Here is a 26101-nt window from a genome sequence, read left to right as displayed (position 1 = left end):
ATGTCTATATAAATATATATGAGCATTTATGTGTGTCTATATAAATGTACTATGCGTTTGCTTATATATGCATCCTTGGAGAGGATACATAAAAAAGGAGGAATGGTGGTTTCTTCCAGGCAGGGGAATCGGGTGGCTGACAGATAAAAGTAGTTTGGAGATATATTGTTGCTCAACCTTTTAAAACGTAAATCAACAGATGGTTCAAAATTATTAAATAGTAGTTAAAAATGGAAAGGTACATTAAAAAAATAAAGCCAGCAAAATGAAAATGTCTGTCTCTCTCAACAGAGGGCGAGAGCCCATGGCACCTGGGGATGTGTGTGGTTGCAGTGGAGTATGGGAGGAACATATAAGGAAATCAATCTGTCACAAGAGGCGGGAGTGTCAGGCCAGCAGCTTGGGGATACTGAGTTTGGCAGGCGGTGGGACTCAGCTGGGCTTTTCGGTGGAGGCTTGTGTCGTGATAGGCACTGTAGCTGGCAGGTGGGTCTGAGTGTGGCTGGGCAAGCAGTGGAGGAGGTGAGCTGGGGTCTGAGGATGGAGGGTTGATGGGAGGATCTTCCCAAGGAGAAGGTAATGGTCTGGTGGGAAGGAAGAAGAAGGGGCAGGTAGGAGATGTACACTGAAGGACCTTGGCAAGCACTCAGGAAATATATACTGAATAAGTGAATGAATGCATGAAAACCATAAAACTTAATGCCTGTTTGCATGTGAGTATTAAGGGAACAGGAACAAAGGGTTAGAGGACATTCAATCATCCATTCATCAAGTAGTCACGAGCACCCACTGCGGGCCCAGCACTATCCGACATACTGGGAGAGAGCAGTGACCAAAGTGGACAAACATACTGGCCCTGGGACAGCTTCAACCTGAGTGAAGTGGAAGTTGGTCAAACCTAGGTATTAGGATGGTGAGCAGAGCACGTTAAATATTCTTCAAATCACGCTTTAAATGGCTGCATGGTATTGTGCCTTATGGATTTACGGTAATCTTAACCATTCTCCAATTCAAAAATGCTTGGGTTGTTTCCGTTTTTTTCACTCTTATAAATGAATCCACAGTGAACCACCTTATGTATAAACCTAGGGCATCATTCTGATTTTTTTCTTTAGGATAAATTCCTAGAAGCGGACCCTCTGGGTCAAAGGGCACAAGCATTTCAAAGTACTTAAAATGTACTAAGGGATGGATGCTCCAGACTCTAGACTCATTGAATCTGAGTGATTCAATGAGGGTGAGAAAGTGGGGTTTGGGGGTACTGGTGACCTCCAAAGGAAGATTGCTATGGAAAATTCACAAGAGGTCTTGGGAGGTGTTGAAGCGAGGTGATCTTTTATTCCTGCCCAGTGGCATCACTGGGGGCTTTGCTAAAATCCAGAATCCTGATATTCCCTCCAGAAACCCCTCTAAATCTGCATTTCTAAACAAGCACCCCCTCCAGGTAATTCTAACACAGGTGCCCCCCAGAACACACTTTGAGGGGGTGGCTATTGAAGAAGTAGAGGTGGCCTCTTGTTCACAAAGATTGGAGGTGAGTGGAGCTCACGGGAACCCTTTGGGGGGTTCAGGAAGACCTGGGAGGTTTCCGGGTGAAGATGCAGAAGCAGGACGAGGGGCAGAAGTTGAAGAGGTTGAAAGAGGAGGTCACAGGAGAGCTGGGACCCAAAGGAGGGAGGACGGTGTGGACCAACAGGACAGTGTGTTGGTGTGCTTCCCGGAGACTGGAGGGATAGGATGGAAGACATTGCTTTGGCGGGAGCAGCAAGCCTTGTGGCTCAGGATAGGCAGGTTTGGTTTTCTCAGTAAAAGAGGAGCTGAGGTCACCTGCTGGGAACAGACTAGGGTTTAGAAGACCTGAGGAGGTTTGAAAGAGCCCCAGTGGGTGCCTTATAGGGAGCTGGTGAGGACAGAGAAGGCTCCTGGGGACACTGCCGGGGGCAGGGGAGTCTACCTGAATAAAACAGACCTGGTACCTATTCTGGGGAGACTCCCGTGTCTTCGTCCTCCCCCAGAGGCATATCTCCATTTTGGCATCTGGCTGTTTCAGTCCTTGATTAAGATTTCTTTCAAAGGAATTTTTAGAACTTCTTCTGTCAATAAATTACCCCTGTCATCCCTTTGAGATTGCCCAGACTCCCTCCACTGCTCTCTGCCCTCTTTTATATATATCTTAATCTCCTGCTCAATCTTCCCTTTACTCCCGGCCTCTCTTTTTGTTATTTTGTTTTTACAACACTCTCCATCATTTTCCAGTTGCCTCTCTCCTTGCACCCCGCCTCGCCGGGCCCCCGATTCTCTGACCCCTCCCTGTTCGTGCTGGAAGCCCAGCCTTGGGCACTTGCTCCTGTATTCCACGCTTACATTTTGCTTCCACATGTAGGTCTTATAAGCAGGACCAGCTACGTAATTGGCAGAGCTCAGAGCAAAATGAAAACTCAGGGCCCCCTTATTCAAAAAAGATTAAGATTTTCGAGATGGTGACGCAAAGCGTTGATTAGACCAAGTGCAGGGACCTTCTGGGCACTGGGCCATGTGTGACTGCATGAGTCTCTGGTCCTCAAAGCTGGCCCTGTTTGCAATGTGTTTTGCTTTAGTTTATTGTTTATTCACCGTTCTCTGAACTCTTCCAATTTTGCTTCTGTTGTCCTGACCTGCTACTTTAACTTGCTTGATTTTGCCCAACATAGTCAACATATCTATAGTAACCAAATAAGACATTCTGTTTTAATTATTGTTTTTTTTCCACCATCTTTTTTGCTGATCTGGAAAAGTGGCACGAGACTCCATTCTAGGCCCAGCTGCCTGAAAGTTGATGTTTGGGTGTTCCTGCTATTCAGAGCCCAAGTAAGCTGTGCTGTGAGGTTAAAATGGCACGAGGAGGTGCCTCCCCTAGAGAAGATGTGGAGGAGAGTAGATTAAGTTCCCCCGGGCAAGCATACCATCAAAATCAGCCAGGTAATATGCACTACTCTGTGAGTGGCTCAGAGTAAGCATTCAATAAGCAAGAACCAGTATTATTTCCATGTTGGTTCCAGCTGAGAGCCAAGATGCTGTCATAATGCAGAAGCACAGTTCTAGCTCAATAAGTTTCCCTCCAGATTTAAGGGCTCTTCTTCCCTTAAGGCCGGCAGGCCCACCACCTGGTTGCCACCCACTGCTGAGAGTCATTGTCTCACATATCTCCTGCACCCCACCCTGCACCCCAGGGTCCAGCCACCTACTTGTTGGTCTGCCTCTGGTGCTGGATCACCATGTTTTTCTCATGGATTGTCTCCAACAGGGCTGTTGCCAGAGATTTCAGATCAGAAATGGACTGTGGAGTGGCTGGGAGGCTGCACCCGTGATCCTCAGATAACAGATCCTGAACTGGGTGGGATATAAAATTTACAACTCAGTCTTAAATCCTTCTGGAACGTTGGAATGCAAACCAATGTCAGTTCTTCCTGGATAATGAAGCTGGGATCAGTTCCCGGCTTCCACACGCTACTGTGTTGTAATTGAAGAGTCCACTTCAAGTGTCAAAAGTGAAAAAAAATAAAATTTAGTGTGAGGGTTAAACAGAAAGGAGGAAGTACTCATGGACTTTTAGCAACACTTTTTATTTAAAGGATAATAATTTTTTGCATTTGTCCAGTATTTTATGCTTTTGAAACACTCATGCTGACTAACTCATTTGAGGCTTCGAATTTTAAAAAGAACATGGAAAATGTTATTTATTCCCATTTCATGGACAGAAAAGCAAGGTGCTGATGGATTAAAAACATTAGCTGAAGGTCGCACAGCAATGCAAATGCAAATGACTCTAGTCCTGAGCTCCTGGCTTTATATCACAGCTTCCCACAGTACCCTTGGTGGGTGGTAAGATAACGTAGGAGATTATTTAGAACACAAAATATATTTTGTATATGCATGTTTTTAGAAACTAAGAGATAACCCCAAAAGACCACAACCACTTGTATTCCTATGAGACAGAAAAAAGAAGAAATAATATAAATCTCTCATTATATATCTTTGAACACCATTTCCTATATGCCTATATGCAGACACACAAATTCACACATTTCTCTCCAAAAATGGGAAAAAGCTCTGCTTTTTTCACTTAACCTTATGTCTCACCATGAATATCTACTGAAATCTAAAGTGTAACGGCTGCTTGGTAGTCCGTGCATAGATCTACAGTAGTTTATTTAATTGCTCCTGGACAATTATGTTGTTTCCAATGTTTTTTATTATAACTAACGTAGGAAGAACTTTCTTGAGGCAAAATGCTTGCATATGTCTGTAATCATTTCTTGTTGGCTCAAAGGGGATCAGTTTAAGGCTTTTTATAACAGAGAACCAAACGGTTCTCTAGAAAGGTTGTGCCTGGTTGACGGCTCTGCCAGCGTGTTTGAGTGTGGCTAGCATTCCCCAGGTCGGTGACGGGACTGGGTCTCAACATTCAAACATCCAACATTCAAAGGCTATCAAGGATATCCAGAGCTACACTTAGATGGGCTACTTCACGTTTGTATAGAGGGTGTCCTTTTCTAGTTGAGTGAAAAAAAAAAAAAAAGAAGTTGCTTGGAAAAGTGCCTTGATTATTAGGTAGTCTGGAGATTCACCATTTTTTGTTAATCCCCCGTAGCTCTGATGAGGACTGCCACGTGATCCTTGCTGGTCTGCACTGCCAACAAGCCCAAAACAGGCCAGTCCAGCACGGTCCACTTGAGGATCATGGTTAGAACTGAATTCCCAAATATTAAGTGTCAGAAGCAAGCTCTCTGCTATTTATTTCCCCTGACTCTTCCTGGAAGATCATTATTTTTCATTGGAATCGACAAGAAGGAAGAACAAAATTGCAATCAATAAAAGCTTCTTTAGAGCTTCCCTGGTGGCGCAGTGGTTGGGAGTCCGCCTGCCGATGCAGGGGACACGGGTTCGTGCCCCGGTCCGGGAGGATCCCACATGCCGCAGAGTGGCTGGGCCCGTGAGCCATGGCCACTTAGCCTGCGCGTCCGGAGCCTGTGCTCCGCAACGGGAGAGGCCACAGCAGTGAAAAGCCTGCGTACCGCAAAAAAAATAAAAAATAAAAATAAATAAAAGCTTCTTTGAAAAAGGCACATGTGCCATGGTAAAATGACTTCAGCAGCTGTGAGACTTTTCTAGTCTGATCATAGAGGCCAGGAAAAGGAGAGACTCAATGAGGATGGAACAGACACTTGGAGATGCTAACCTGGTGATTACAGAAGGGAAAACATTCTGGAAAGAGGAGCATAGTTAGGGGAATAGATGCAAATGGGGTCCAGTCATTAGAGAGACCTCTAAGGCAGCGGCTCTCAAAGCAGGGTCCCCGAACCAGCATCAGCATTATCTGGGAACTTTTTAGAAATGCATATTCTCCGGGCTCACCCTAGACCTAGTAAATCAGAAACTCTTGAGGTGGGACCCAGTAATCTGTGTGTTAATAAGCGCTCCAGGCAATCCTGATGCAGGTGGAAGTTTGGGGGTGACTGCTCTAAGGATCACTTCCATTCCCAATTCAAAAAATGAGATGTGGACCCACAGTGCTAGCATTCTGTGATCATAGGTGGTCCCTCCCAGAAAATGACCCCTACCTTGCTTTGCAGACAGGACTCCAGTCAGAGCACTGCTGCTGGATTTACCCTGGCCTTTTGAGTTTTTCCGTCTCTCAAGAGCATTCTAAAGCAGCATTGGGAGAAAACAAAAACCTCTGTCAGAAAAGCCAATAATGGAAAAATACCTAATTCCGGTAGATGCATCCTCCCATCCAGCACACAAGAACTCTTTACAAACTCCAAATGCTAGCCCAACTTTTAAAATTCAGAGTCCCTGCCAGAGAGTTATGATTTTTATGGACCTGGTAAAGAGTTTTGTTTTTTTCTTTTTAAGTTGGTGCCCAGCAGAATTACAGCAATTATATCCTCCTATATATAGAAGGTACTCAATGCATATTCGTTAAACTAAATCAAATCTGAAGCAAGAACTCAGTCTAATGTGTGAAGTCACTAGTTATGGAAACCCCTTCCAAACAGACATGAGATGGAGACTAGGTTTACTTTCATGGAGCAATGCCAAAAGATCATTAGTGGTGTCTGGAAGGTTTCTGTGGCTGGACTGGAAGAAAAGCCATGATTGATTAATGAAATCTGCCATGGACTCAAGGTTAAGGAAGTGCATATGTGTCATTCCTAGAACAGAACGTTACATTAAAATTGATATGTGCTACACAGCCAGTGCTTGGCACATAGAAGAACTGAATAAATGTTGTTAAGTGAATGCATATACACATTTTTAAAATTATGTATTAATTATACAACTTTAAGAGCTGTATTCTTCTTTGGCTGTGTGTGTATATATAGATGGGTGTAAACTCAAGTGGGGCCCCCCCGCCCCAGATTGTTAAAGGAGGAACAGCATGGAGACTTCTGAGAAAAAAGTGAACGTCAAAAGCCAGGAATATGAGATGGCTGCCCCAGCACAGAGACGGCTGCAAAACTTCACCCTCAGGAAGAGAAATCAATCTATTTTCAAAGCAGAGAAACCCAGGAGATTTTGCTAATTATAACACTTACAACTAACATCTGCAGAAACATATTATCTAACGAATGGCACTGGAATTACACTAAATAACAGTGGGGAGAATTTAAACATTCTGTCCTTTTAGTGTGACGTGAACATTATCGTTTAGATTGTGATTTCCCAATCTTTGTTTCTTCATTGCTCAGAAATCATTTTCTTATGGATGATTAGGAGACAAAGAACATCTGATGACAGAACACTTTATAGAAAAGCTGGATAGGAAACCTAATTTAATATAGGCCGAGGCTGTATAGTGGTCACATCCAGATTCTGGTGGTCTCAGTGTGCCCTGTCCAGATAACAGAAGCAGCTCTTGCAAAACCTGTTTTTGTTGTGTTTGCCGTTTGGGGTTTAATTCTTACTGGTTCCTCAGTTAAAGCTCTTATTGAACTATCTGGGAGGGCAGGCAAGCACTAGAGTATCTTTGGCACATAAAAGGGAATTAAAATAGAATGACACTTAGATGTACAATAGTGAATCATCACCGTCACCATCATGATTTTCTACCTTGTATTTGGCAATGTTAGATTTCAAGAGGTTGACCTCTTCATGAAGTTGCTTTAATCTCTCTTGAAGGTACCTGAAAAAGAATATATACAACTAGGAAGAGTTTGGAAGCAAAATAAAAAACATACACTCAAGTAGGAGAGGATAAAAAGAAAACCACACACCCAAAGAGCCGCCTTTTACCTACAGTGCCTTCCCACCACTGAAAGCAGAAAAAGTGCCCCTTGGTGACCTCTTCTTAAATGGATGTGATAAAGGTCAAGTACGCCCAAATCACTGAAACCTCACTTTAGGACAGCCCTCTGCCGAGATCCCCTGAGGGATATCAACACAGTTTTCACATAATTCTCATTAAGATGATCCCACTGGGAAGCAAGGCAGCAAGAGGCAATACCAGACACAGCATTAAGTTAGTCACATACACACACTGAAATTTGCCTCTGGGAAAAGAGACAGCTAAGGGAATTTCTCAATTTATTTTTTTATTCTTTTCTGTCTTCTTGATAGCAATAATAAGCAGCTTTCACTGGTTCCCTACCCTTCTCACCCAACCGGGGAGGGCAGGGGGAAAGAGGGTATGGATGTAGGCATGTAAGCATGTGGTTCTTCTTTTCTTACTGCTACAACTAACGTGTGACATTAATATCATTGTTTTAGGGTTGAGACTTTCCTTTCACTGTAAGGCTATTTTCTTAAATGTAAATAGGGCTGCAAATAACTCCCAGCCTGCAGGCAAGTGGAGAGCCAGCATCCTACCCCAGTGCGGGCCTGGGACTGGTCACTTACCTGTTCTCCATACACAGGGCATCCACGTCAATGATTCGGTTCTCGTGGCCGCTCAGGATGTGGTTTAGCTCCTGGTTGAGCCTCTCGACTTTGTCCTGGTAGGAAGACCGCTCTTCTTTAACATCCTGAAGCTCGTCCATAGAGGCCTGCAGGTCATGCTCCAGAGACTCAATCTGAAACCAAAGAAGTGCCCTTACTCAAGGTATTCTGCAGGCATCAGCTTTATGGTTAGCGACGAGCCTTCCACTTGGCTGACTGACTTTTAGAGACCTTATTAATACCAGTGTCTGCTATAAAACTGTAAGTGCCACACATCGGAATATGATAAAAGCTAAAAGCAAGGAACAACTTCCGGCCAGACACTTACTATATCCAAGATGAGATGGATTGCAGCAGCTTGGAAACACAGAACTGATCACTTACCAACTGCAGCCTGCCCTAAAGCCAGGGGCTCGGAGAGGGCAAATCGAGATATTGGGAACAACAGCCAGTGTCTTACAAATACATACTTTTTCAAACCACTCTAGACCCAGAAATCATGTTCTGCTCTTCAAAACCAATTAGTGAGAGGAGAAAAACGAAGTCTAGGCTCTCTAAGCTGTTCCCTAACTAGGGCTCCGTACCCGTTGAGATTTTGCCTAAAAAGCATCCACTCAGCATTTCAGCGGAAACTTGCAAATTAAGGCCAGTCTGTCATGTTTGTTCTCTCCCTGTCTATCCTGGTTATGGGGGAGGTTTCTTGTTGTGTTCAGAACAATGGCACCCAAAGTAAGAGAGCAGACCTGCTGGAAGACAGAAATGCAAAAGGCTGCTTGGGAACCTAGCAGTAAATGCATTCAAACTGCATCTTCCTTCCTCCTCTAATCGCGTTCCAAGCACCCCACAGTCTCTGAGAAACTGGGGCACAGTCTACTCTTCTCTGTGTCACGCTCAGCTGTGCAAACATATCCCCCACTCATAACAGATGTTGGCGATAACCTGTTCCCTTGCTCTCTCCAGCTGCTGAACCAAATCTTCACGCTCATGGGCTGCAAAGTGCCGCACACCGATTTCTTCGTCTCCCAGCCTCTGTTTGGCAATTGTCATTCTCAAGAGCTGCATTTTCCATTGGTAGAAAAAGAAGAGAGAGAGGGAGAGAGAGTTAAAATGAATAGATCCAAACGAAACCCCAAGCATACTAGGCAGGAAGTGTTGGAAGTTAAGATTTTCCAAGAAATACTGGAGAAAGGCACAAGACAAAGAAATTTCTTGCCAATATCATTAATTAAAAAAAAAATTTTAAATCCATATTGTATGTACAGACACATGTGTGCACACATACACCTATAAGGCTAATGGGAACACAGGCCTGGGCATCTGAAGGGGGATAGCCTGTTTAGCCCTGCCATAGTGAGGGAAAAAAACTCTGGGTCTCTTTTAAATTTAGCAAAGATTAAAAAATGATAACACAATGTTGTAAAGTATCTGCTAAGATGGGCATGCTCCCACATTCTTAACAGTTAGGCTATGTTATCAAGAGCCTTAAAAATGTCCCTATCTGACTCTTGCATCTCAGTGCTAATTCAGATTTAAGCCTAAGTAACCTCATCGCCTCTCACCCCATGAATGTTGACAATGGATGAAATACTTTGCTGTAGTTCCGGACTTAAACGCTGGGGAAGAAACTTAATTTTCTTTTTTGCACAACTCAGGAAAACAGCTACTGTGCAGAGTTTCCTTTCTGACCTCAGCAGATGAACTGGACTGACAGTGTTAATTCAGATTTAAGAAATTATCTGAATCTTGGTTTGAGTAGATTCGGGATCTACATGCAATATTAACTAGATCGGATACCTTTTATATTTTCACATGTATACATAGGCTCTCCTCACCCTCATCAACATCCATTAGTTACTGAACTCTGTGAACTGGCACTGAAACATTACAATGTTTTTGTTGCTCCAGTTTTGTAAAGTTTTACAGTGCAATACCTGTTACTTTTCAGAGACAAACCAAAGGTTAATTTCTCTAGGTTCTTGCTGTTTGCTTTAGCAGCATTTGATGGAGGATCTTTTTATATATATATACATTTGTAATAGATGAAAAATAAACCAGATTACAAATCCCATTTTTTTTTGAAGCAAACCATGTATCAGGTTTTTAGTCCAAATTGTGTAGTATAAGTTAAATTGCATTCTATTAACCCATATGAGTGTATTTCTGTACCCATAGTTATGTTGAAATAAAGTTTTAAAAAGCAAAAAAAAAAAAAAAAGTCCCTATCCAATGATCCAGTAACTCTACTTCTGATAATCTGGGCTAAGAATAATCCCAGACATGGACTAGCTTTAGGAAAAAAGAAAAAAGTAGACTGTGCTGTTATTTATAGAAAGAGTAAAAAAACAATAGAAACAATGTCCAACAATAGTGGAATGGCTAGGAAATGATAATGCAATCAATCAACTGATTGATTGTTTGATCAATCAATCAAACAGCAAGTTTCCAGCTGTTTAAAATGAGGTTGATGTGAACTATGTAGTACCATGGACATGCGGATGCTGCCACACTAAGTGGGAAAAAAAGCAGAAAACTAACTTGAACACGCAGTTTGGGGACTTCTCTGCCAGTCCAGTGGTTAAGACTCCATGCTTCCACAGCTGGGGGCCTGGGTTCAATCCCTGGTCAGGGAACTAAGATCCCACAAGCCACACAGTGCGACCAGAAAATAAATAAATAAATATTTTTAAAAAATGTTTAAATAAAGGCACTTTCCTGGCAGTCCAGTGGTTAAGACTCCGAGTTTCCAATACAGGGGGTGCAGGGGGCACGGGTTTGATCACTGGTCAGGGAACTAAGATCCCACATGATGTGTGGCACAGCCAAAAACAAAATATGCAGTATGATTGAAATTATACTAAGAACCCACATACAAAAGAAAAAAATTACCAAATACACTAAAACCCTTAAATGTGTAAGTTTAGGTGATGCAAGACTGTGTATGCTATCTGTTCTTTGTTTTCTAACTTTTAAAATAAGTATACATGACTTTCATAACGTACTTTTTAAATGTTTTAAAATCCCTAGGAACTAAATTCTAGTCCTAAAAGTGTAATTTTCCAAAGCATCCCTGCAGAACCCTTGGCTTTCCCAGTCTCTGGGGCCGAGCTCCATGTGCAGCTCCAAACTTTCCAGTAGGGCCATGATGGAAACTATGTTAGAGACTCCAGGAAGGTCCAGTGGTCCCAGAGCATCCCCTACATGCCCTTCAGTGCCAAGCAGGTGGCCATTAAAAAGTGCTTTTTTGACTTTACAGCACTGCTTCCTGATGCTTCTTCGAAAGAGGTCGCAAGACTGATTCCTCCACCTCCCTGTAGGGTGTGTGCAGATGGGCTTCATATATGGATGAAATCCTGGGGACAGTTTTTTGCTGCCACACAGATCCAACCCATCCAGGAATCCCTGCTGGGGTGTGCTCTCCCTCGTTCCTGCGTGGATTCTAAGGGATTTGTTGCCAATAGAGAGAATGGCTTTATTTTTCAAGTCCCTAAGGATTTAGGGGCAGGTGAGAAAGTTAAAAGCCAAGGTAGAATATTAACTATATAGGAATAATAAATAACAGCAATGAACTGTGCAGGAAATGATGACTACTGAAAAGTAAAGAGCATTTTCAAATGACACACACATATATATATATATATATATATATATATATTTTACATCTTTATTGGAGTATAATTGCTTTACAATGGTGTGTTAGTTTCTGCTTTATAACAAAGTGAATCAGTTATACATATACATGTGTTCCCATGTCTCTTCCCTCTTGTGTCTCCCTCCCTCCCACCCTGCCTATCCCACCCCTCCAGGCGGTCACAAAGCACCGAGCTGATCTCCCTGTGCTATGTGGCTGCTTCCCACTAGCTATCTACCTTTTCGTTTGGTAGTGTATATATGTCCATGCCTCTCTCTCGCTTTGTCACAGCTTTCCCTTCCCCCTCCCCATATCCTCAAGTCCATTCTCTAGTAGGTCTGTGTCTTTATTCCTGCAAATGACATATATTTGGGGTCCTTATTTGAAAACTAGTCAGATGAACTGGACATATATTTATTGTGCATCTACTATGAGCAAATGCATCATTAGGATCAGCACACAATGTTCCAAGCAGGTGGAACAGCTTGTACAAAGGCCTAGCAGGGGACATACGGCACTTAGGTACACAGATGGCCATGCTTAATGGAATCCCCATTCCAAAGCTCAAGGATTCTGAATTTGTATACTTGCCTAATGCAAATTTATTTGTAGTCTCGAAATCAGCATTCATGGTGCTTTTGCATCATGAGGGGACATGTGCAGATAAACACAGAGTTGCAAAAACTGGGAAGCATCCCACAGGAACGTTCCCAGCTAAAGTGGAACAAGGCAATGTTCTGCTTTCTTGTTTTAGCTCATACTGTAAACAAGTGTCCTTCTCATGGTTTCTTTCGTGCCACTTTTTTTCACATTTTTGTGCTTTCTGTTGGTGTTTTGCCATTTAGAACGGCCCTCCTGTGCAGTGCTGGAGTGTTGTCTCGTGTTCCTGAGCACGAGAGGCCATGATACGCCTTACAGAGAATATACGTGTGTTAGATGAGCTTCCTTCAGGCACGAGTTACAGTGCTATTGGCTGTGAGTTCAATGTTAAAGAATCAACAATATAAATTAAATAAGGTGATTTTAAAGAGAAACACATATAAAACAGTTCTATATTGATCAGGTGACAAAAATATTGTGACCAGAGGCTCAGAGGAACCTAATCTCCTATTTCCCCTAGGAACAATGGTTCAATATTCCCTAATTCAGTGTTTGCAGTGATTTTAGAGAATGTAACTATAGCAAATGTCAAGAATCGGCTGTATTGTGAGAGGAACGGAGTTTATGTCAGAACTGGTTAATTTACCTGAAAGCCGATATGTGAAAACATCTTTCACATCACAGTCTTGGCTCAGGACTTTCAGAACCCCAGGTGAATACACAGAAAGACAAACAGCTAACCAAGTAAGAAACACTTCTCAGATGAAAGGGTCTAGGAACAAGAAGGCCTGTGCCACTTTTGGCATGAGGCAACAGGAGGTCTGCAACACGGCTTTGAAAGCGGGGCGCTTTTCCTCGTATGTGAAAAGCCAGACTGACAGCCTGAACTTTAAGTAATAAAACACCACTGAGGTTTTCCATTCACAGTACGCTTCGCCGAACACTTAATTTAGAATCACACAATTATGTTTGCTTAATGCCAATTAATTATTAAACATGTTTATTGAGGTCTGACAGCCATATAAGAGAGTCATCTTTTATATACTGGATGCCTGTTAAGCTTCAATAAACATGTTAACAATCATTTGGTGTTCAATGTGCATACAATATCGGCTATTAAATCTCAGGGCTGGACTAGATGAAACACTTATTTTTAAAAGTGAGGCCCAAGTTGGTAAAAGCTGGATCACTGGTTGGGTCTGACACTCAAGTTCAATCAGCTGAAGGGGCCCAAGGAGGCCATCGCAATAGGGATGGCAGCCCCAGGGAGAGTTCTCTTGCCTTCCCAGCTGACAGCTGATGGGCTCTGGAGTCCATCTGCCAGGGGGCAGGGGGGTGTTCTGGGGCCAAGTTCGAGAGCTGTGCAATCTCAGGTATATGCCTGAACTTCTCTGAGTCTTAGTATCCTTCACTGTAAGAATATGACAGTAACAGTACAGCTTTCTACTGGCCAAGGTTGCTGTAACTGTTGGGGCCCAGAGTAGGCTGCCCCCAAATGTGCCTCAATGGCATATTTATTATTTTGAATTAAAGTTACTTAAGAAATGCCCAACACACGAGGGACACTCTGACCCTCCTTTCTGTCACCCCGAAAGCAGGAAAAAAAAAAATCTCTCATGTGAAGGGTGCCCTCCTGCATCTGGAGGTAGAAGGATGCCCTTATCGCCAGAGATGGGGATTTGGGCGAGAAACCAGTATAAACAAACCCTGTTACTGCTTTAATTTACTACCCCAAGCCCAAACTCGGTTTAGATTCTTCACTAATTGGGCAACCCGAACCTAAGTTTCCTTGTCCTGTCAACTCCTCCCAAATTTATTATTTCTTTGTCTAAAAAGTATAAAAGTTATCTGCTTTGGGCACTTCTTAGGTCCCATGTCTATGGGACCAGCATGAATTAAAATGTGTTTCTTTTTCTCCTGGTAATCTGTCTCATGTCCAGCCACAAGAAATCAAGAAGCAGGGGATTCCCTATTGGTCCAGTGGTTAGGACTCTGCTCTTCCACTTCAGGGTTCAATCCCTGGTTGGGGAACTAAGATCCTGCATGTCGTGTGGGACTCCAAAAAAAAAACACAGAGAAATCAAGGGGAGTAGAGGGGGCAATTTCCCCTACCCAACATTAAACACAAAGTAAGAGAGTGACGTTGTATTAAATGAGCATTTAATTTAGGAGAATTCAAATGTATGTGTCTGGCAAAAAGATGACGGGGAGAACCAAGTGGAGGAAGAGAGAGATGGAGAAGAGGGGATGGGAGAGAAATAAAAATGTTTTAAATTGGTGGCTCTACCCACCCCTGCTTTCAATGTCCCAGACTGAGAGCAAGGTGGGAGAGGGACTGATAATACATTTAGACAAAATCATATTGTTCATATTTATACATAAGACTCCTATTCAGGAGACACATGGCCACCTGCCCTGAACTTCATGGACAATTTAAGAGACCATCAAGGTGAATTTCTGCTAGACACAAGGTTTTGCCTCTTACCCGCTGACTTTAGAACCTAGTCCCAAGTAAGAGAAGATGAGATTTCTCTACCATACTTAGCACAGCCCCTGGAACATACAAAGTGCTTGATCAATGTCAGCTGCTATTACGATTATTGCTGTGATCATTGGTGTCCTCCTCCACGTGAGTCTCCCCACACATACGCCCACTGGGGAAGTCGATCTTTCTTCTAAGCTGGAGGAAGCCGAGCTGCTGAGCCAACCTTATCTGTAGACTGCAGGCAGTGAGGCTGATTTCCCACCTTGGAAGCTCTACGAAGCAACTGCTTGGAGTGCTTGATTTCCTACAATGGGGCCATCAAAACTGCACGGCTAGCCTCCCTGTGCCAACGCTTGAGGTGGATCAGTGCCCTGAGAGGCACGCACACGGCCACCAGGAGATGCATCCATTTGCTGATTTAGATGGAAATAAACATTTGTGAATGAATTATGGGTGTGAATCGTCCGCTTATGGATGAGGTGCAGCTGCAGCTGGGATGTGGCTGAGGGACAGGGCTGCAAAACGATGTGACAAGAGGCTCTTGGGCGCTCTCCCCCCACCGTGCCGATGGAGTCCAACTCCTCTGCCAAAGCCCTGCTCAAACTGTGGTCCCGCCAAGGCCCCCCAGTCGGAATGACTCGCTTCTTCCTTGATCTCTTCTTGGGCTTCATCCCTCATAGCCCTCAACAGTCTCTCCCTCCTCTTGTTTCCATTTGCCTGAATCCATTTTCTCCAACAGACAGTGGGAGGAAGACAGCTGGCAGCAGGAGCAGCTATTATTCTCCAGGTGTAATCTGTGTTCAGATCCTGTATCTGCGGATCCTAGTCACATGTCTTTGGCTGTCATCTAGCCTCACTGAGCCCCAAGTGACTTTAGTGGTTTTGAAAGTGGAGATTGCCTTAGTCTATTCAGGCTGCTATAACAGACTACCATCGACTGCATAGCTTATAAACAACAAACATTTATTTCTAGACGCTGGGAAGTCTAAGATCAAGGTGCTAGCAGGTTGGGTGTCTGGTGAGAGCCTGCTTCCTAGTTCATAGATGGCTGTCTTTTTTCTGTGTCCTCACATGGAGGAAGGGGTGAGAGAGCTCTCTAGGGTTCCTTTTATAAGGGCACTAATCCCATTCATGAGAGCTCCACCTTCATGATCTAATCACCTCCCAAAGGCTCCCACCTCCAAATACCATCACACTGGGGAGGAGGTTTCAACATATGAATTTTTGGGAGGTGACACAGTCTATAGCATTCCACCCTTTATTGCCCCCAAATTCATGTTCTTCTTACACGTGAAATACATTTACTCTATCCCAATAACCCCCAAAGAATTAACTGGTTCCAGCATCAACTCTTAAGTCTAAAGTCCAAAACCTCATCTAAATATCATCTAAATCAGGTATGGGTGAGACTCGAGGTGAGATGCATCCTGGGGCAAACTCCTCTCCACCTGTGAAATTGTGAAACCTAGCAAGTTATGTGCTTCCAAAATACAAAGGTGGGACACACACAGGAGCGACATTCCCATTCCAAATAGGCAGAAATAGGAAAGAAGGAAGGGGTGACAGGTCTCAAGTAAGTCCAAAACCTAACAGATCAAACAACGTTAAATGTTAAGGCTTAGGACTAAACCTCTGGCTCGATGCTCTGCCTTCCAGGCCCACTGGCAACATCACCGCCAAGGCTTGGCAGGACGGCCCTGCAGTGGCTCTGCTCTGGTGCCCTGCAGCTCTACTGGGCTGCGGTCTCAGCCCTGGGGCTCCGGGAGGGCCCCTCCATTCTAACCCAGGTGAAGGCAATCTGTCTCCCAGAGCCATGTACTCTAGGCCTGTGGCGGGAGTGGCAGCCTTGCTGGGCCCTAAATTAGCTTCCGGGTCATTCTTCTCTTGCCCTGAAAAATAGCGCCCGGCCTCTAATCCATACTAATCTCTTTACCAAATGGTTGTTTGGCCAACACCCTTAGCGTTCTCATTTTTTGCAATATGGACAGGCTGAGAATTTTCCAAATCTTTAAATTCTAGTTCCTTTTTGCTGAACAATTCCATCTTCAAATCATCTCTCTCGTCTCACATTTTATAAGCAGTCAGGAGAAACCAGCCTGCTCCTTCAACACATTTTTTAGAAATTTCCTCAGCTAAATATCCAGTTTCATTGCTCACAATTTCTACCTTCCATAAAACAATAGAACTCAATCACAGTTCAGCCAGATTGTTGACACTTTATAACAAGGATGGCCTTTTCCCCAGCATCCAATAACGTGTTCCTCATTTCCATCTGAGGCCTCATCAGAATGGCCTTTACTGTCCATATCTCTACCAACATTCTGTTCAGGATGACTTAAGTATTCTCCAAGAAGGTGGACGCTTTCTCCACAGCTCTCTTTTTTTTTTTTTTCTGAGTCCTCACCAGAATTGCCCTTAATGGTCCATTCACAGCAATGCTGTGAAGGACAACAGGCTTTTTCAAGCAGGAACCTCAAAACTCTTCCAGCCTCTACCCACTACCCAGTTCCAAAGCTGCTTCCACATTTTAGGTATTTGTTATAGCAGCACCCCACGTCTTAGTACCAACTCCTATCTTAGTGTGTTTAGGTTGCTATAACAGAATACCATAGACTGAGTAGCTTATAAACAACAAACATTTACTTCTCACAGTTGGAGTCTAGGATGTCCAAGATTAAGACACTGGTAGGTTCGTGGTCCAGTGAGTGCCCACTTCCCGGTTCATAGTCAGCTATCTTCTCACTGTGTCCTCACATGGCAGGGGGGGCAAAATTGCTCACTGGGGTCTCTTTTATGAGGGCACTAATCCCATTCATGAGAGCTCTGCTGTCATGATCTAATCACTTCCCAAAGCCCCCACCTCCTAATACCATCACATTTCAGATCAGGTTTCAACATATGAATTTGGGGTGGGGGCACATTCAGTCTACAGTAAGAATAAAAGCTATCTTGTAGACAGAACAGCTATGTACGGCTGCCCAGCCTGTGCACTGCACAACTCCAGCTCTCGGGGTTTCCATCCTTGCAATGTGAAGATACAATGCAATAATCACTCGCTGAAGAGCTTTAAAAGTACAATCCCCAGTTATAGCTGGTATGGTTATAATTCTTATACAGTGACTCTCTATCTGTCAGAGTTACTGGGAAGATGAGATGCAAGAATTAATAGGAGTGGATGTTAGCCCTTCCTCAGCCCCGGTCCTTGTGTACTGCTGCAAATAGCACGCCTAGGGAGAGGTCAACACCAAAAGCCATTTATCAAACATTCATCTGCCAGTGTTGTGCTGGGCGACTTAACAGACAAGGTCCTGCCTATCTTTTCTTTACTTTTCCTGTTGGTTTTCTCCACATCCTCTCCAACTGTCCCCTGACCTTTTGAAATACCGTTGATAAAATTAGACAGGAGAGCTTTAAAAGGCTCCAAGTAGGCAACTCTAGTGTGTATACCAAAGTTCAAATTCCTAAACCTATATGGCAAATCTAGTTCTAGCTTTAAACAAAAGAATTTGTCACTTAAAAAAGAAACCCAGCAGTTTTCATATTCTTCCTCCCAGGCTCTGGAGATTATCATGCACACACTCATTAACGTGTGTCAATATTTCCCAGTTAACGAGCACCCAACTTGGGCCAAACAACATGCTATAAGCTTTCCTTACACACGGTACCTCCAGTGGCTTTTCACTGCAATGGAATAAATTTGGAATAAATTGCAAAGCCCTTATGAGAGCTGCTGATGCATGAGCTGCCCCTGCCCACCTCCCAACCCAACCTCCAACCACCTCCCTTGTTTGCTGGCCACACTGGCTCTCCTTCAGTGCCTCAAGCACAACCTGCTCCTGCCTGCCTCTGGGCCTTTGCACTTGCTCTGCCCTTGAGCAGCCTGCCCACAGGTCTATCCAGAACCCACTTCTCTTGTCTCTTTCAGGTCACAGATCAAATGTCACCTCCTCTGAGAGGTCTTCCCTGGACACTGTCCCTGAAGTCGTTCACCTTCAAGGGCCCCACTGCCTTCATCATACTGCTAGAAATCACCTGGTTCATCTGCTTGTCCCTCCCCCTGTCAGCTCCACTGCAGGAACCTGGCTGTTCATACGCACTGAAATAGCCGGCACCCATAGCAGTGTCTGGCTAACCGCAGGGAGTCCTCAGATACATCTTAAATACAGGAAGTCTCTCATGTGCTGCTTCCCAACCCCGGGAGGCAGACACTGCCCCGTCCTCCTCATAGGGGAGAAGCTCATAGGGGCTGCTGCAGGGCTCTGAAACCAGGGCTCCTTGCCTGGGGCCCATGCTCAGATCAGGAGGCTGCAGTGTCCCCTCACCCTTAACACAAAAAGCCCTGTCCTAGGTGCTTACGCACGTTGCCCCAGTAAGTCCAACAGACACTCTGTTACAATCCCCGTTGTCAGAAGAGAAGCAGAGACACAGAGAGCTGGAGTAGGTTGCCCACGTCACAGACCTTAGAAATGGCAGGGCCGGGAGCTGACCCCAGGCAGGCGAGGGTTCTGGAGTGGATGCTCTGCGGCCTCTCTCCACACCGACGATAGCACTCACTGCCTGGCGCTCCCCCTGTGGAGGGTGTTCTGCATTAAGTGCTCTGTATAACTTCCTGTATTTAATCCTCACAGGAGGCACGCTGGCCCCCTATGTCGTGCCTGTGTCACCCAAGCTCGCTCACTCGGCGTCTCTGCACCTCATCCCCCGGTTATCTGACCACCTCCCACCTCACTTCCTTCAGGCCTCTGAGCAAAGGGTGTGTCAACAGTGTAAGTAGTTGGCCCCCTCCCCTATCCCCGGCACCCAGGCTGCACTGTACAGCCCCCCAGCCTGCAGTAACTTGTTGAGCACTTAGCACCTTCTGACATATTATACTGTATTTCATCAAATATAAGACTCTATCACTCTAAGACCCACCACTATGCATGACCAAAAAGACTGAAAAATACCAATCATCACTACATGATACCAATAACTACATCAGAGACGTTCAAATTGAAAGCCTGTGCCTCTCAGCATCTGTGTAATGTCATATATTAATTTGTTTATTTGCTTACTGCCCATCTGTCCCCACTAGAATAGAAGCTCCATGAAGGCAGGAACTCATTGGTTTTTGTTTACTACCCTATTCCCAGACCATAGAGTTGAGTCTTCAATAAAGATGTATTGAAATGAATTGAACTGAACTACCCTCCCTAGGCAAGTTATCTCCATTGTACAGATGAGAACTGAAGACACAGAGAAGTCAAGCAACTGGCCCAAGGTTACACAGCTAGGAAGCCCCTGAATTACCTTCAGATAGTTCAGAACACATTGCTCCCAGAGCGACAATCTTTAGAGAGTTGCACCAATCGCTTCTCGGCCTTTTGGCTAAGATCAAGTGTAGAGAGTTGCACCAAGCAGTTTTTTTTTTTTTTTTTTTTTTGCGGTACGCGGGCCTCTCACTGTCGTGGCCTCTCCCATTGCGGAGCACAGGCTCCAGATGCGCAGGCTCAGCGGCCATGGCTCACGGGCCCAGCCGCTCCGCGGCATGTGGGATCTTCCCGGACCGGGGCACGAATCCGTGTCCCCTGCATCGGCAAGCGGACTCTCAACCACTGTGCCACCAGGGAAGCCCGCACCAAGCAGTTTAAAGGTGCTTCAATTTGTTTTCATTTTAGTGTAATTTGGGTATGGTGTACTATAAAATAAGTCTTAGACAGAGGTATCTTTCAGAATCAGTTCTCTACAAAGTGTAATTACAGTGCATGGTCTAGGGGACGAATGTCCAAAACCACACTGTTTTGGTCGCTTGGTCTACCCGGACTATGTGCTCATACAAGCTAGAACAGGCTCAAATATGGTGTCTGAGACCAAATTCATTTGTCTAATTCATCTGACAATAAAACATGAGGAAATGGTGCACTAGTCTGGCTGCTTGCTGAACTAAGCGTTGCCTGTGTTTCACCATCAAGATCCCAGTTAGAATAAGATATGATGGGGCTGGAGCAGGTGAAGGGCCCTTATCACTCACTTTAATTCTTTGTAATTAATTTCTATAATGCCCCAAGGTGAGAGCTTTTCATTAGAGTGCCCTCTTCATGTGGGTTTCCCACAAGCTAGGACACCTCCGTGCTCCTCTGAAGCATAAAGAGGAAATGTTTACAAAGAGCTCTCTGATCCCTCATCCTGGACTGTTACAAACATCCAAGCTGAACACTTTTTTTTTTAAGAGTATACTTCGATTAGTCACCTGCATGCTCATTGGTCTGCCTGAATTAGCTGGTGGCTTTTACTTAATTGGTTTGCTTGCTGAATCCTTCCAGAAGTCCCACATTAATAGAGGTACGTTCACAGAAGGGGTCTATCATTTTATGGGGCCAACACCAGATAAAACAGAGGTACTTAAAGACCTTCAGCTGGTGTAACATAAAGCTCATTATTAAGGGCAAAACCCCGTGTTTATGCGCCACTGCAAACAGTTACATTTAAATTGGCCAGCAGGGGCCCAGGAAATGTGACTGCCTGACACTGTCTACGTGAAGTTCCTTGCTTTTGAGTACTTCGCATTGCATTATTGTTCTTCTGCACTTAAAGTGCCATAGTCTGTAAAATGAAGGAAAAATAAAAGCAAGCAGACAAGGAAACCCAGCAGGAACATGAGATGCTGCTCCCGGCCTGTTCTATTAGGTGCTTATTCCACAAGGGTACACAAAATGCAAGGAAGCTTCTGGGAGCGTGACACCAAAGCAATCATGTTTGGGGTGGTGATAAATAATAAAGTCGGGTGGTGATAAGGAGGGCTGAGTTTTGGGGATCCAGATGCCAGATGCCAGGCTTCTTACCCCCAATCTCTGTCTCTGTTGGGAGGCACATACCCCCGGGGTTCACTGGAAACAGTTGATCAACAGAAAGGAAGACCTTGAGATTCCTGGTGGAACTCTGATACAAGAGGACACTAGGCCAATCTGGGCCCAGGTTGAGCTAAAGATACCAGCAATGTTTACCCTTTACGGAGTGCTTACTGGATGCTTACTATGCTACACCCTTTATAAACATAATATTGCATGCACACACACACTCCCAACCATTAAATCTCCTGCTTTCTTTTCTTCCCAGCACTAACCACTGTCTGATGATCTTACATAAGTATTTTATTTTCTTATTCTCTGTCTCTCCAACTAGACTGTAAGCTCTGTGAGAACAGGCACCTTGTCTTTCTTATTCCTGACGTAGTCACAGCTCCTAGAACATTAACCAGCACACAGTGAGTCCCCAATTATGTATTGATGAATAATGATGAAACCTGACAGCAATTCTATGTGAGGTATCATTACTCCCATTTTACAGAGGAGGAAACTGGGGTCTAGAGAGACAACTGACTTGCTCAAGGCCACACGGATAATAACTGGCAGAGTTAGAATATAAACCTGGGTCTAGCAGTTTCTAAAGATGGACCTCTTGGACTATTCTAGATTATACCACTTGGCAGTGGGAGGCTGGAGCTAGCTCTTTCTGGAGTCCCAAGCTTTCTAACTCCCAGTTCAGTAACTTCACTTTGCTAGCCTGATGTTTAAATGCCATGGCATCAGTATTTACACCACGGAGATTGGTAAAGTGCTACCAGCCAGGCTTCCTCTTCAGAAGAGCTGGTTCACCAGCTCACCTCTGGATATCTGTGATTCAAGTGTGCTCTGCTAGTTTTGTGGATTGCCTCTTACTGATCCTTAAGTTCTCAGAGGCCTCCTTTTCCCCCCGGTCCCCTTTTCCTAAATCCACTCTTTTCTTAATGCCCAGAAGAGGAAGCAGGCATACCTCTGGAGCAAGAAGGGGAGCTGTAATTCTCTGGGTGGGTTGCTCTCCACACTTGAGGCCCTAGCATTGCCTGGGTTTTCCACGTAATTGGTCCTTATTCCGCACAGACTGCCACACAAAGAACCCTGGGCAATCCACCCTCATGAAAAGCTTTCCCCAGGGTGATTTGTGGAGGTGTGAGTTCTCCCTTCCCCACTTAACCTTTCAGAGCTATTATTAGCAAGGAAGGGGAGGGTGTCTACTAGGCTTCCCCTTTCCCACCCCTCCTCTGGTTTGAACTGGGCCTTTGTGTCTGTCCAGAAGCCCCAAGAAATTCTTGGGGTGCTTCCCAGAGAGATAATAGGTTTGTTGATCATGGAATCCCACCCTCCACCTCCAACCCTGTGTGAGTGCTAAGCTGCTTGGAAGACAGGGTGGTAACAAATCTTTCAAGAGGCTGTGTGAAAATGCTTTATGGCACGTAGGGTTACAAGGCTCTAGCTGAACAAATGGAAAAATTAGTCTACCTTAAAATAGCCAAGGCAAGTAATTTCCTATCACCTTGTTTCTTAAATGTTCTTAACATCTAGAATCTGGGCTTCCCAAAATATGGCTAAGGGTCATCAGTTAAAATGACAACTTGGAGATAAAAAACTTCCACTTCAATAGTTGCTCATAAAGTGATGCCACAAGCCCTTCTGCTCGGAATGGGAGGAGTCAGGAATCCCACGACATCCGTTATTAAGTATTATTGAATTTAACAGGCTTGTGCCAGCCTAGGAGCAGGACCCTTACCCCACATCCACTAAGGCTCAGCATCAGACCCCCTGACCTTTCCAGGGGCTTCCTAAGGTCTCACACCTTAGGTTTGGCTTTCTTCTGCTTTTTCTTGGATGGAATAGTTTGCTTTCCTAACTCCTTTCTCCAGGTTTCTAAACTACTCCTTACCCCACAAGGAGAGTTAGTGATGACAACCACAGGGGCAGTCAGTCTGCTATTTTCTTGTGCTCTTCCTTTTTCTTTTCCTCTTCCTCTTTATTGAACCTTTTTTCATTCCCTTTATTCATTCACTCATTCATTCATTCATCCTATTCCATTCCTTCAATAAAGATCTATTAAATAATGTCTGTGCATCGCAAACTAAGATGCAAATTCCTACGGATACAGGAATTTGGCCTGCAAAGAGTTTACCTTTGGGGGAGGGGTGCCAAACAAGTACAAGCAGAGGGAAAAGAGCAGGGCACTGTGGGTGTGTGCAGGACCTGCCCCTGAGAGTCGGAGAAGGCTACATTTGACCTATGACCTGAAAGGTGAGCGGGAGTTTATAGAAGTAAGGGGAAGAGTGTTCCAGAGAGCAGGCAGCAGGTGCAAAAGGCCCTGAGGCACAACTGCAGTATGGCTCAGCTGAGGGGCTGAAATTAGTCCTGCAGGAATGAAGTGTGAGGCGACTAATGGCAACAGATGTGGCTGGAAAAATCAGGAGGGGCCAGATAATGGAGGACCAAGCACACCATGGTAAGGAGGTGGGACTAGATTCCAAAGGCGATGGAAAGGTTGGAGCTGTGATGTGATGAATAAAAGAGCAAAGGAAGGGTTAACCCATTCTCCACCACACAGTCACGGCCACCCTTCAAGAGAGGCCTCTGCGTTTCTCAAGATGGCTGGTGTCATTACTGAATGAGTCATCCGGCCTTAATGTTGATGACTGGGGGTAGGTGGGGGGAGGATGACCGTGACTCACAGGGGGATGAAAATAAACCAGCCCTATAACTTTAGATGCAAATGAGAATAAACAGAGTCTCTGGGGCTCACTGCAGTTGGTCTTTTATGAGGAGGAGAGGACTGGAGACTGAGATACAGGGTCTACTGAACGTTTTAACATCTTGCCTGCATCTGCTGGCAGGAAAATTACTTCACAGGCCATGAATATGAGTCACTAAATTCTAAACCTTGAGTGAGAAAACCAAGTTTGATAAATGTGTCCAGCTACTGGAATAAAGACCCAGAATGCAAGCAAATCATGAAGCTCAGATGGTGCCAATGCACAAGCAGCCCCAGACCTGCGCTCAGTGTTACACTCACACACACACGCATGCACACATACCCTCCTTTTCTTTCCCTGAAATATCAGTTGCAAATGTCAATTCCTAAAATATCTCAGGCCTACAAGGCGATACAATTAAAAGTGACCAAAAGATGAGGCAGAGGTGTGTCTAGGACAGTTGGAGGTGGGGGGGCGGGTACCTCAGAAAATAAAAAAGAAAAGAAAAGAAAAGAAAAGAAGAAGAAGAAAAAAAATCAGTCAAGAAGAATCATGACTCCAAAAATCACATCTCAAAATGTTTCAGTACTTTCTGGATTTATAACTTCTCCAAAATTCCTGCAGTATTTTTATGGGTTTAAAAGGAAATGATTGCACATACTTGATTTTACTCTCTAGAAAACCTTGCCCTGGTGCTATCATTTGATAACACCTAAGAAGGCCTGGCCTTTAATTATTGACCAAATACCTAGGTTACAGAGCTTAAATCCTTTTGAGAGGCCCGATTAGCTTGTCCAGGGTTAATTAGCACCCTTCTTAGCATTCTCGCCCACTCCCTATTTCATGACAGAGAATAGTCATGAAATATTTTTCAAATATAGTATGTTAAATCCAAGAGGTTTAAAAAAATTTTTTTAAAGGCAGACTAAGTGGACAAGAGGCTATGTAAAGAAGACTTCCCAGTATGCCCTTATTATTATTTTTTTTACTTTCTGGCCACACCTCGTGGCATGCGGGATCCTAGTTTCTCCACCAGGGACTGAACCCATGCCCCCTGCAGTGGAAGTGTGGAGTTTCAACTGCTGGACCACCAGGGAAGTCCCACCAGTACGCCCTTAGATTGAGCCCCTTAAGCCAGCAGTAAGCACACAATCCTCTCTGCTCTTTGTCATGGAAGAGTCCTCGAGATAATCCAGACACTTCCATACATTTTTTTTTTTTTTAAAGAATGAGCATCTTTCAAAATGGCGCCTTCCAATAACCAATGACTCCCAGGAACAACAAACATCCCCATCATTTGTCAGGGAATTTGGTACCGTTCAAAAGACATTGCCCAAGAAAGCACCTCCTCCCCGCCATGTAGTTTGCTTGAGTGAAACTCCAAAGGCCATCCCTGTTGGGAAAGCTGGCTCTGGCAAGAAGCTGAAATTGAATCTATTGGCAAAATGGGAAATTATTTGGGGGCAATGGAATTAAACTTCGGTAGTTTTTCTTCCTTTTCTCAATCGTACTTTTGTTCACAGCTTCAGCTGGGAGAGACAGTGCTCACATTTAGTTTGGAGTTTATGAGTTCATATTTTATAATTAATGTTGCCAACAGGGGAGTTTGATTAATACCAAGCAGTGGATTTTGAGCAATGTTCCATACAAATTGCCAAATTTAGCAATAAAATAAATTGGTTATGTGAACATAATTAGTAGGATGACTACTTAAAATTCAAAACTGAATGTGAATAATTCCAAATCATATGAGCCACAAATCCATTATTTGTATAGAAAGGAGAAAGTATAGCATTTGGGTTTTATTTTGCCCTCAACCACAATGTTATTCAGCACCAAGCTGAACATAATGAAACTTCTACAATGGGTTGTGACAATATTTTAGAGCAACCCAGAAACACACACAGACGCGTGTGCATGCACACACGCGAAGGGAAGG

At 44.3% G+C, this 26101-nt stretch overlaps 1 protein-coding gene and 1 pseudogene across 3 annotated transcripts in view; one reads left to right on the top strand and one right to left on the bottom strand.

Annotated features, from left to right (window-relative positions):
* Positions 1-26101, bottom strand: part of CCDC149 (coiled-coil domain containing 149) — a 97361-nt gene that overhangs the window by 20480 nt on the left and 50780 nt on the right. For all 3 annotated transcript variants that reach the window (XM_029235315.1, XM_029235316.1, XM_029235317.1), the window contains 5 exons: positions 8857-8973; positions 7879-8051; positions 7093-7165; positions 5601-5685; positions 3225-3369 (listed from right to left, as the gene is read on the bottom strand). In XM_029235315.1, coding sequence (XP_029091148.1) covers positions 3225-3369; positions 5601-5685; positions 7093-7165; positions 7879-8051; positions 8857-8973 — 593 coding nt within the window. The remainder of the gene's footprint in view (positions 1-3224; positions 3370-5600; positions 5686-7092; positions 7166-7878; positions 8052-8856; positions 8974-26101) is intronic.
* LOC114903279 lies at positions 19978-20070 on the top strand (annotated as a pseudogene).

The sequence above is a fragment of the Monodon monoceros genome, unplaced genomic scaffold (assembly GCF_005190385.1).
Source record: "Monodon monoceros isolate NGI ecotype Baffin Bay Population unplaced genomic scaffold, NGI_Narwhal_1 Super_Scaffold_20, whole genome shotgun sequence".
Classification (NCBI taxonomy): domain Eukaryota; kingdom Metazoa; phylum Chordata; class Mammalia; order Artiodactyla; family Monodontidae; genus Monodon; species Monodon monoceros.
This window is presented reverse-complemented; position numbering and strand designations above follow the sequence as displayed.